This window comes from Gymnodraco acuticeps, unplaced genomic scaffold, assembly GCF_902827175.1.
Source record: "Gymnodraco acuticeps unplaced genomic scaffold, fGymAcu1.1, whole genome shotgun sequence".
NCBI lineage: Eukaryota > Metazoa > Chordata > Actinopteri > Perciformes > Bathydraconidae > Gymnodraco > Gymnodraco acuticeps.
Window position 1 is genome coordinate 6,024,200 of NW_022990238.1, and position 12,509 is coordinate 6,036,708.

Genomic DNA, 12,509 nt, shown 5'->3' on the forward strand with positions numbered 1-12,509 from the left:
CTCTCTCTCTCTCTCTCTCTCCCTCTCTCTCTCTCTCTCCCTCTCTCCCTCTCTCTCTCAGGATGTGGAGCTTGTGGAGAGGTTGAATAGCAGTCTGGCTTTTTTCCTGAATGACCTGCTGTCTCTCATGGACCGGGGCTTTGTGTTCAACCTCATCCGCTCCTACTACAAACAGGTGCTCCTCTCCCTGTTTTCCTTTGATATCAAACACTTTAAACCCTAAAGCTCCCGGGCACATTTGATACTGTTTTAAACAAATTGGTGTGTTAAACAGATTGCCAACAAGCTTTCACACGGCGCAGAACCCCAGCTCTCTGATTGCCCTGAGGTGGACTTCACTCTCTCGTGTGCAGCCACGAGCACTACGTCATCCTCAACCTGCCGTGCTCCACTCTCAGCCCCCCACCTCCCCCTCCCCCTCCACCTCCTCCACCACCTCACAGGTACTAAGCGGGCGGGAAAAACACAATATATCTGATTTAAGTTGCTTTAATATACTTTTTTTTACATTGAAAGCTTCTATTGACCTTTTTCAAAAGAAGCTTTGTATGTCTGTCGTCATATTTTATGATGTCATCACCCCGAAAACACCTCAACAAAATCCTTTTTTTTTTTTTTTTATAATCTGAATGTGAAAGTTATGAATGTTACTTTAAGCTATTTGATTAAGCCCTATTATTTTGTCTATACTTATTTCCTTCAATCTCATCTCACTCTGTATCCTCAGAGTTCAGCGTTTTCCAGTATGGTGCAGGACCAGGGTGTAGCCACCATGTTTGAGCTCTCCGTCCCTTTCCGTCAGCAGCACTTCCTGTCTGGCCTGATGCTTACTGAACTCTCCCTCATCCTTGATCCTGAAGGAGAAGGGTAGGTTCTTACTGGTTACACTATATAAGAACCAGGAGTTTCATTCAGTTCTCCTTTAGGGATCAACAAAGTGTGAACTTTAAAATGAGACACAGTACTGCTCACAGCGAGGAACCAAGAAATATGCTGATATTCTCTTTTTTTACCAACAGGGTGTTTTTCCTTCATAAAAAGGCCATTAGTGCTGTTCACTCCCTGCTGTGCAGCCATGATGCAGACCCCCGTTACACCGACCCTCAGGTCAGAGCCCACATCGCTCAGCTCTACCTGCCACTCGTCCCCATCGTCATGGAGACCTTCCATCAGCTCCACGACTTCTCTGGTAAGCACAACATATATGCCACCCACCGATATTGTCGTTATGGCGATGCACCTCCTCCGCACATTCATTTCAGTTGAAAAAATGTTTCCAGTATTTATTGAGTGCTTTTCTCGTTTTCTTCCTAGACTCCTCGCCTGCTCGGGGGCGCCATAGCACAGCCCACGCCGACGATACTGACCCAGACAGCGGCAGCACTATCAGTCAGTCTGTTGCCATGGCGATTGCCGGCTCCCCTTTGCCGCATGTCAAAGCCAACCCGTTTGCGCTGCCCACAGCGGTGAGTGATAGTGGCGGGGGTCAGGCTGCCCCCCGGCCCTACAGGCTGACCTCTGAGTGGGAGGCTGCTGCTCAGCAGACACCACTCTGGCCTTTCTGTAACTCCAAGCAGACATTCAGCGTTTGCATTATCTCATGTTGTTGCTACAATGTTATTACAACTGCTCCTCTAAGCCTGTAGATGGCTCTCTGTTCCGTTCCTCACTGTAAACAGCCATTTTGTTCTGAGGCGGATTAAAAGACTGGCTCTGAGTTTGTGTATTTTTCTCCACCAGGCTGGGCGCCAGTCCAGCTCTCTGTCTGCCGAATGCAGCAGGACTCTGCTGGTGAGCTTCCTGTGGGTGCTGAAGAATGCAGATGCTGTTCTCCTGGAGCGCTGGGTGTCTGATCTGTCTGTGCTGCAAATCAACCGCCTGCTGGACCTGCTGCATCTCTGTGTCTCCTGCTTTGAATACAAGGTACAATAACCATGCTGTGTCACTACTATAGAGTCTTTATCATTTATACAATCAAAACAAGTTAAAACCAGGTGCTCAATTTGGACGTACCAGAGCTGCTTCACAATATTACAATTATGTCAGTAGAAGTTTTAAAAAAGTTGCTAATGTTGATTTATTACTAGTGCGGTGTACTTTGTTTTTTTTGTAGTTTATAACTGTTCATGAATTGAGTCTTACTGAAGTTAATACAAATGTTGCCCCCTCTTATTTTTACTGGAGGTTTAGATTTAATTGAAACATGTTTTTTATATTTTCCCTGGTTTGTTTTTGTGTGATTTTTGTAGGGGAAAAAGGCTCTGGAGAGAATCAACAGCCTGACGTTTAAAAAGTCCCAGGACATGAAGGCCCGACTGGAGGAGGCCATTCTGGGCACCATCGGGGCTCGTCAGGAGATGGTCCGCCGCTGCAGAGGTCAGTAGCATGAGAGCGCGGTAATGTGTCACAGGGTGTAGCTTCTGGTTATTTATATATTTGTGTTAATCGATGTATATAATGTGTTTACTTTTCTAGAAAGGAGTCCCTACGGCAGTCAGGAGAACGTTCGGTGGCGGAAGAATGTCACGCACTGGAGACAAAATACAGACAGAGTCGATAAGTATGTTTACATTCATTTATTTAGTGATTACAATTTAAATCATAAACGTGGTATACCATGCTGTCTCTTCTTCTAAATAGTGTCTGAATGTTATACTGATGGTTGTGAAATAACACCTTACAGGACTAAAGCTGAGATGGAGCAGGAGTCAGTGGTGGATGGAAACTTAGCAACAGAGGCCTCTCTGGTAGTACTGGACACTCTGGAGATTGTTGTCAAGGTAAACCAATCATCAACTCACGCCCACCCGTGCAGTAATGTCCACTTTGTGTAGAAATGTCTTGCTGTAATTTTGGTGTCTCTCTGTCAGACTGTGGTGGCCTCGGAGCTGAAGGAGAGTGTTCTGGGTGGAGTGCTGAGAGTGCTCCTCCACAGCATGGCAGGCAACCAGAGCGCCCTCTTCCTGCAGCACTGCTTCACTACACAGAGGGCTCTGGTCTTCAAGGTACATCATGCAAACATTTCTCTATTATATTTAGTTAGTTAGTGTTTAGCAATCTGATGTCAATGCAGCTTAAATATTGTCAAAAGTTACACATTTTCCTTTTTACATTGTTTTCCTTCCTTGTTAAGAATCTAACACCAACTGACACATTTTAACACTATTTAAGGAAAACAACTAAATTATTTCAGGTGTATATTTTACTCTGCATATCTTTTATTTTATTGCATTCCAAAATAAATATTCCTTTTATGTTATACGTTTTAAAGCTCTACCGTTCAAGTTTACAAACAACCTAACATTATATTTTCTCGTTTAAATCTAATACAGTACAATATCCTTTATCTACTTAAACTTAGATATCCCTCATGCACGCACTGATTTTGGCAGGAAATGTTTCTATACACCTTTTTTAATGAAATGAGCCGCACATATCCCTAAACCAACAATTCTACATTCCCTTAAAGATTTTAAAGCTTTACTATCCAGTGTTTTTTTGTGATGCTTTTGACTGTTTTGTTTATTGTGTAGTTGTGAATGTTTCTTTTTCTGCTGTCTCTCTTGGAAAAGAGACCTTGATGTCAATGAGACTGACTATAATACATGTAATAATACATTGCATACAAGATGAAAGTGTGTTTGTGTGTGTAGTTCCCAGAGATGCTGTTTGAGGAGGACACGGAGCTCTGTGCCGACCTGTGCCTGCGTCTCCTCCGTCACTGCGGCAGCAGCGTCGGCTCGGTCCGAAGTCACGCCTCCGCCTCTCTGTACCTGCTCATGAGGCAGAACTTTGAGATTGGAAATGTAAGTCTGGACACTGTCTTTGCATCGTTGACCATCTTTTTTTAGTATTCTTGTAATAATCGGGGACATGGGGAGGTGTGTGGCGCAGTGGATTGTGCATTGGTGTTCAGATCAGGGGGGCACAGGTTCAAACCCCACTGCAGTCAGCATGTCCTTGTGTCCCTGGGCAAGACACTTCACCCCAAATTGCTCCTGTGGTGATTGTCCACAGTATTGAGTATGTAAGTCGCTTTGGATGAAAAGTGTCTAACAAGTAACATATCAGTAAAACAAAATGGACGTAATGGACTGTACTGGATGTTTGAGGAATAGATGCTTTATTGATACTGAGTCACACTCTTTCCTAACTTCACCCTTTTACCAGAACTTCGCTAGAGTGAAGATGCAAGTCACAATGTCCCTGTCGTCTCTGGTGGGAACGTCGCAAAACTTCAACGAGGATCATCTTCGCCATTCGCTCAAGACGATCCTGACGTATGCTGAGGAGGACCTGGAGCTGCGAGACACGCCTTTCCCAGAGCAGGCATGTAACGCTTCTGTACAAAAGTGTAATCAGGAACAGCAAAGATGGATAAGACTTGTATACTAATGTGCTGTGTTGCTCTTTGAAACTGCAGGTCCAGGATCTGGTGTTCAACCTACACATGATTCTTACTGACACTGTAAAAATGAAAGAGCATCAGCAGGATCCAGAGATGCTCATTGACCTGATGTACAGGTACGGCAACGCACATGAATACGGCTTGCAAACAACAAGAAAGTGTCTCAAATAAAGACTCTGATATTTGACTGTTTTTCTTTTCCCAGGATCGCAAAGGGCTACCAGAACTCCCCTGACCTGCGCCTGACGTGGCTCCAGAACATGGCGGGGAAACACTCTGAGAGAGGGAACCACGCTGAGGCGGCCCACTGTCTGGTCCACAGCGCAGCGCTGGTGGCAGAATACCTCAACATGCTGGAGGACTGCCGCTACCTGCCCATCGGATGTGTCACCTTTCAGGTCAGTGCACGCTGTTGGAGGCTCACTCTCCTTACAGCAGTACGGCAGAATGAGATAGAAAGTGGAACCAAGACTCAAGCCTGCAATTGTTTGAAAGTGCAAATATGATATTTTATATAAAACAAAAAGATTCAGGATTGTAAGATAGACATCATTTTACTAAAAAAAATTGTGTGTAGAAAAAGTCAGTCTTGTGTATCATGATGAAAATGAAATGAAATAGCACTCATTTATTATAGCCACAAATCACAAGAAATGCCTCAAAGCAAACAAAAGCAAAGACAAAAACAAAATACAAACGTCATAGCATTAAAATTATAAAAACATTATACATCAACATAAATATTGCCATGTGACTGAAGTGATGGTAATGAATGAAAACTTTATTAGAGACATTACATATAATAAATTACATACACAGCATAAAAATAATTCATAATTTAAGAATAATTTAAATCAGTGTCCTACAAAGAGACAACTATACCAATGTCTCCACAGCTGCGATTGGTAGCGTGTAGTACTAAACCTTATGTTCGATAAGGCCAAGAGGATTTCATTATCAGAGTCATTAAGCCGGCAAATACATTTATACATAAGATTTCTTAAAACAGCTTGTAGAGTATTGACTCCTGCAGCCACAAACATGTCACTTGCACTAGACCATCGAGGTCTCTTCAGCAATATTCTCATGGCATCATTATAAGCTACTTGAAGTTTCCGTAAACTTGCTTTTCTGTAGTTTAACCACAAATGTGCCGTATAGAGCGGTGTGCAATATGCTCTGAACAGAGACATCTTCACTCCATCTGTACATGCACCAAACTTACGTAGGAGAATGTTTGCTTGTGCATACATCATGCGGCATTGCCTATAAATATCTTCATCATCTGTCATTTGTTCTGTAATAAAGTGTCCAAGATATTTTAACTTATTACAAACACTAAGATTAATATCAGACAATTTAAAATCTTTAAAATGTATCTTCTTTGGTTCTAAAGATCATGACAGCACTCTTACTGGCGTTGTATTTGATGTCATGTTCCACACCATACACAGAACAAACAGCAAGAAGCTGCTGAAGACCATCTGCATACATAATATGGTTCACTAGAGTACTACCAATCATGCATCCAGTATTACAGGCTTTCAGTCGCTTGGACAGATCATCAATATAAAGGTTAAAAAGAACTGGGGACATCATTCCACCTTGTCTGACACCATTGCTAACCCCAAATGGGGCTGAGACCCTATTGTAATGTAGATGGAAACTAGGTGATGGAAATGAGAAGACAGATGCGAAGAGATTTTGAGTTTGCTTTTAAAGGAGTCCACGGAAAAAGCTCTGCGGATCTGAAATGGAAGACGATGTATTTATAACCAGGGCTGCACATAACTGGTGCGCATGCGCACCTCCGCCAAAAAACGAGCACCGGGTCATTTGAAAAAAGGCGTATTTGCGTACCAACATTGAGAGAGAGAGAGGAGAGAAGGAGAGAGAGAAGAGAAAAGAGAGAAGAGGAGAGAAAAGAGAGGAGAGGGGAGAGAGAGAAAGATATTTGCGATAGAGAAAGATATTCTGCTCCTAACACAGGATGGGTCAAATGCAGAGAAACAATTTCCCCACGAGGGATTAATAAAAGTCCATCTTATCTTATCATTTGTGTTCAGTGCCGTGTGTCTGGCAAATAAAGTCAAGACCCCCTCAAAAGTTACGGTTTATTTCATTTTAAGGATGAGCACCAAGCAACATCTCCAGGTGCTCCTTTGAGAACCAGGGCAAAAAAGTGATGTGCACCCCTGTTTATAACATTATTGTTCATGACAGGATGGATGGATTTTATAACAGAATGGGAACTTGTTGGATTTTCCCCTCAAGCAGCAGCTGATGATTTAATGGCCCACCTGTTAGCAATCAAGCAGAAAGGGAATCTGATAAAGCAACATGGAAAATGCGTACTTGCTCCCTTATTGATTTTAAATGTAAAAGGTTATTCAAATATTATCTATCTTAGTATCCTGGACTTTGATTTATTTTGTGTAACCTGCTGCCACCCGGGAAAGAGGCACTGCTGTGAATGGGTCACTTCAGTTCTCTGTATGTATAAGACTGTATTTTTCTTCTTCTCACTTCTTGATTTTTCCTCTCAGAATATTTCCTCCAATGTATTGGAAGAGTCAGCTGTGTCCGATGACGTCCTGTCTCCGGAGGAGGAGGGGATTTGTGCTGGCAAGTACTTCAGTGAGTCCGGCCTGGTGGGCCTCCTGGAGCAAGCAGCTGCCTCTTTCAACATGGTACGACTCGTATTCTCCGACCACATGGGGACAGACTGTTGCAGCATCAACATGGCTGAAGGAGTGTTGGGCGCAATGTTTGAAACTGGCTTTCTGTTGTGCTGTAACCCCAGGCCGCCATGTACGAGGCCATAAATGAAGTATACAAGATTCTGCTGCCCATCCATGAAGCCAACAGGGACTTCAAAAAGCTGGCGACTGTCCACGGGAAGCTGCAGGATGCCTTCAACAAAGTCTACAACCAAGTGAGTTGACCTGAAATCACCAGCAAAAACTGCCCTCTGAGTGTTTATGAGAAAATATACTTCATTCTGGATTCCATCTTATGTATCGTTTCTTTTTTCCACTTTTTCAGAGTTCGGGATGGGAGGTAACATGTTCATTTGTTATTAAGAATATTACATGTGAGATAAAATTGTTTCAGAAATTCATTTTTTTCTGTTCTGACAATGTTTTCTTTCTTATTGCTGGTCCTCTTCTCTCCGGTGACATGTTACTGGTGAGTGGTTTTCACTTTGACATTTCTCAAGCCCCTCTTACAAAACACTTTCCATCTCTTTTCCCCCCGCATTACTGTTGTGAAATAATTCTTAGTCTAGATATATATTTTCTCTTTGTCTTACTAAAGTATTTTTCTTTCGCTCAGTTTACATATTTCAACTTTAAAATAATCTTATCTCGTATCCTGTCTTCAGTGTTTAGAGAATGTTTGGGACCTACTTCCGGGTGGGTTTCTATGGCTGCCGGTTTGGAGACCTGGATGAACAGGAGTTTGTCTACAAGGAGCCATCCATCACCAAGTTAGCCGAGATCTCCCACAGACTCGAGGCATGTAAACTACTCGAACAAAGGTGTCAATAATGATTAATGAGAATCATATCTCTAAACATGAATCCTTTTAATACACAGGAGTTCTACGCAGAGAGGTACGGGGATGACGTAGTTGAAATTATCAAGGACTCCAACCCAGTGGACAAAAACAAACTGGATCCCAACAAGGTAGTATTACACGTACATTAAGTGTAAATCAATACAGAATTAGCAAAAGTTGTAATTGTGTTGTTGGTTGTTGTTTCAGGCCTACCTCCAGATCACCTATGTCGAGCCCTTCTTCGACACATACGAGCTAAAGGAAAGAATCACGTACTTTGACAAGAACTACAACCTGCGTACTTTCATGTACTGTACTCCCTTCACTCTGGACGGCCGGGCCCACGGAGACCTGAACGAGCAGTACAAACGCAAAAGCATCCTCACAACGTCTCACGCGTTCCCTTACATCAAGACACGCATCAACGTTATCCACAAGGAGGAGGTGTGTGTCTCGGCTCTTTGTGTCATGTTTCCATACAACTAAACTGCAAAGATCATCACCTATTTTGTCCTTGATTACAACGTAGTTTTAAACTTGCGGTAAATGTTGTTGAAATTGAAAGATAAAATGCAAAAGAACTCCCAGATTAGGTATTGAACAAATATTATGTTTTGCCTTTAAATTAATACATTTATTTTTGAAGTTACAGACAAATAGAAGAAAGAAGTAAATAAAATAAAATGGTTGTATGAGGACTCACATTTTTAGCAAACAAAGCTGCTGTTTTAGGGAAATATTTGCTATTATATGGATGTAGTGCATGGGGGAAAAGAAGTCAACTATTTCTGTCTCTTTGTTCTCCAGATCATTCTTGTCCCCATGGAGGTGGCCATTGAGGACATGCAGAAGAAGACTCAGGAGCTCGCCTTCGCTACAAACCAGGACCCTGCGGACGCCAAGATGCTGCAGATGGTGCTGCAGGGCTCTGTGGGCACCACCGTCAACCAGGTGCCTGCTTAAGTGCTTTACTCATGACGTATGACTGTAATGCATTTAAAATGTCAAAATCCCACATCCTCCTGAAATATTAATCCCATCCAAAACTGTGTTGAGAGCCTGGGACATTCCTGAGCAGAGATGTAACCGTCTCTCCTTCACAGGGCCCCCTGGAGGTGGCGCAGGTCTTTCTCTCCGACATTCCTGATGACCCAAAGCTGTTCCGTCATCACAACAAGCTGCGCCTCTGCTTTAAAGACTTCACAAAGAGGTGATGACACACTCCACGTCCCAGACGCAGACTGCTGTGTACCTAATAAAAATAAAAATAAAACACCCCATGTGTCCTCTGCTCTTTTTCGTGCAGGTGTGAGGATGCCCTGAGGAAGAATAAATCGCTGATTGGGTCGGATCAGAAGGAGTACCACAGAGAGATGGAGAGGAATTACAATAAACTGAAAGAAGCTCTGGGTCCTCTCATCAACCGCAAGATCCCCCAGCTATACAGGAGCCTGCCAGCTCAGACTACGCAAGCACAACGGTAACTTGAGACACGCGCACAGAAAGACACAATATGAGCTCATGCTGCTCTTCAAATCCATCTGACCAACACAAGAGTAACTTAAAACCAAAATGCATCATACCCCAGGTCATAGGCTGATAGAATCTGTGTTTTTGCACACACAATGCAGGGACTGAAAACGGTCACATTTCTCCAAGAATGTGCAATCCCTTTTATAAGAAAGTTTGCAAAGTATTGCAGCCTGTTTGACTATGGAAACTATCACCATATGTTTTCATCTGCCTTTGGCACCAGCTCTGTGTTAGCATGTGAGGGCCTGAGGACTGCTGCTTCATAATCAAAAACAGAGCTACAGCCAACAGCACCTGCCAGAGGGATGCTTTCAAACTGAGGACAATTGAGTGTCTGACAATCAGTTTGTCAATGTTAGATTGTATGTTACACATTATAATGTGTATAACAGAAAGATACTTCTCACAACTATCTCTCCCTGGGTTGGATTTTGTCTCTCAAATGAACTAATCATAAATAATTCAAGAATCACACAAATTAATATCTATGGATTTAGTAGATTTTCCGATGCACTTTTTATCAAAATGAACCATAACACTTGAAGTAATCATGTTTGTTCTTGCTTTTCTCTCACAGGAACTCCTACAGTAGGTCCAGTCTCCGCAGAGTGGACTGTTGAGGCCCGCCAACTGGACAACAACAGAAAGAAAAAAAAAGATTTATAAATTAGCCTCCTCTCGTCCCGTCTGTTCCCCCTCCCCCCACTGTATGGCTCACCAACTGTCACAAGCACACGCGCCGTCCTCTCCCTCGTCCAGCTCGTTATTTTAAGGCCCACCCAGACACGCCATAATCCCCCCCCCCCCCCCCCCCAACCTCCCCAGCACTGCCACCACACACACACTTGTCTCCTCTCTCCCTGCTAAGCCATCTCCCCCGTCACCGGCACTCTCACACCTCTGTAGGAGAAAACCTCGGATGTTTATTCTGGAAGGGTATCTGCACTGTAAACATGGACATGTGGAGCGAGGCTCCGACATGTCAGTGTTTTTAAACCAAGCTTTCAGAAGAAGTCTCCTTACAGTAATCTCTCTGAGCTTGATCTGCTTTAAACTTCAGTTTTTACAGGACATGAGCTGCTAAACACATTTTGCATCCAAATCGTTTGGGGGTTTGCGCATGTTTTCCTTTTGCTTCTTGTGTTTGCTTTCGAAGACACTATGCTTCGTCTGTCTTGTGTCTTGGCCTTATTTCATTAAGAAGAGATTTTTTCTAAACTATGCCTGGTTGAAGTCACTGCCAGACTTTGGTTATTAAATAGTCCCAGGGAGTTTTCTTTTGTTATCAACAGACCAAATAACTGACATTCCTCAAGATGTCACATTTATCTGCCTATCGCTCGTTATAAGAATTCATTAAAGAGCAGAGCCGGGCTCCTTCGCTGCCAGCTCAGGTCTCAGTCCCAGCCTGAACTGTCCTAGCAATTTTAGGAGGGAAGGGATATTTAAATGTTTTTAAAACTGTGAAATTCTCTTGTAATGCACTGCAGTCACATCAGATGTTTATCACAGAAGCAGGCCATCTCCTTCGCCCACACATGTCTAAACTGTGACATGTTATTATCACACTACAGTACAGACTGATAACTGAATACATTTTGTATTTAATGCTGTCCAAAGGAACTTCAAATGTCTTGTATGTGTCCAACACCCCGGTTGTGGCACATTTATATTCATTGTAGCTATTTCCAACTACTGTATCTATTATATTGCACTATTGTAAACAAACTGCAGCACATTAACACTGTAACTACTAAAATGTCCGTGCTTTTGTTATTTTACAAGGCTGGAAACTGTTTTTTTTACCAATTAGATCAACTTTTTTTATTTATTTACAATGTCTTTTTTCTACTGCTTTCTATTAAATGTTTCTTCCAATGCCTCAGGTCTTTTATTTGTGTGGGCTACAGAGCTGAAGAATAGACAGTAAAGGTAAATGATATTACCTTTAACAGCCAAAAGAGACTCAATACTATTAGTAAGTATTATTTATTTTGTCGGTCAAAATTTGTTTTTTTGTGAAATAGTTTTTTATGATATGTTTTTATTTTATTTTCTGGCGTATACAGTATTTCAGTGGTTAGGATATTGTATATTTAAACACAAAGCAAAACAAAAAGGATTTGACAGACTCAGACTAACAATAGCATCACCCAAAAATACAAAGTACTAAATAAACAGAGATTAATAAAACAAACGCTTTCCCGTTCCTGTATCTTACTCAATCTTAAACACCTTTAAACACTCCTATCTTCATGTAACTATTTTATTGAAGGTAGTTAAATGTAGTTCTTGCCACCTGTCTTGACTCTTATTTGTAGGTTAAAGAGTTATTGTCGGAGTCAAAAACTGGCATTTTCAATGTATGTTGCTAGTACAGGACTGCTTCAGCGTTTATGCTTTGTTATCAGGAACTCAACACCTGCTATACCTCTGTGGTGAATGACCTGCAGTTAACTCTCTGATAGAACAGCTGTACGTGGTTTGTGATTGACTGATTGGTTATTTTACTGTAGTTCTTGGTAGACTTTAAAACATGCAACCTGAAAACCTCAGCACTCTGAGCCCTCTGCTAAATCCCAGTGCTTTACATTTACACAGTCCTGCACTATTTGTGTTACACGGTTGGAAAAAATGCGGCCAAGATGTATGTGATCCAGATGTCCTCCTGGCTCTCCTTTTCCATAGCATTAGTCTTCATTTCCTGTGGCGGTAGGATGATCCACATTATAGCCTGCAATGTTTGTGTAATTTACCAGAATAAAGGGCAGCGCATTAATAATCGGGTACTTTACAAAGACTTGCGATGGCTCAGTCAATCAGACCTGAGGACCGAAAGCTTTATACATTAGAAAGTCACTCGATACTCAGCACTGTGGTTGTTGTGGGAAAGTGTATACAAATCATACTGTGAATATTGACTTTTAAACTGGATCCATAAAGCTTTGTTACCGTCTAAATGGATAGGAAAATATTCTGGAGGTGTTCCTCCTTCACATCGTATTTC

General features: G+C 42.2%; 1 protein-coding gene across 1 annotated transcript in view; it reads left to right on the top strand.

Moving 5' to 3' along the window:
* The window catches only part of LOC117548843 (dedicator of cytokinesis protein 7-like), a gene marked incomplete in the record, with an annotated part of 29,815 nt that extends 18,432 nt beyond the window's left edge, over positions 1 to 11,383 (top strand). The window contains 26 exon segments of the mRNA XM_034220338.1: positions 62 to 175; positions 275 to 338; positions 341 to 403; positions 406 to 443; positions 728 to 867; positions 1,020 to 1,189; positions 1,315 to 1,466; positions 1,741 to 1,923; positions 2,250 to 2,376; positions 2,476 to 2,560; positions 2,684 to 2,780; positions 2,871 to 3,005; positions 3,654 to 3,806; positions 4,171 to 4,329; positions 4,424 to 4,524; positions 4,614 to 4,806; positions 6,955 to 7,098; positions 7,212 to 7,343; positions 7,454 to 7,468; positions 7,801 to 7,926; positions 8,008 to 8,097; positions 8,177 to 8,413; positions 8,777 to 8,920; positions 9,073 to 9,179; positions 9,276 to 9,449; positions 10,080 to 11,383. Of these exon segments, the coding sequence (XP_034076229.1) occupies positions 62 to 175; positions 275 to 338; positions 341 to 403; positions 406 to 443; positions 728 to 867; positions 1,020 to 1,189; positions 1,315 to 1,466; positions 1,741 to 1,923; positions 2,250 to 2,376; positions 2,476 to 2,560; positions 2,684 to 2,780; positions 2,871 to 3,005; positions 3,654 to 3,806; positions 4,171 to 4,329; positions 4,424 to 4,524; positions 4,614 to 4,806; positions 6,955 to 7,098; positions 7,212 to 7,343; positions 7,454 to 7,468; positions 7,801 to 7,926; positions 8,008 to 8,097; positions 8,177 to 8,413; positions 8,777 to 8,920; positions 9,073 to 9,179; positions 9,276 to 9,449; positions 10,080 to 10,122 (3,186 nt within the window).
* Between the last annotated feature and the right edge of the window lie 1,126 nt (positions 11,384 to 12,509).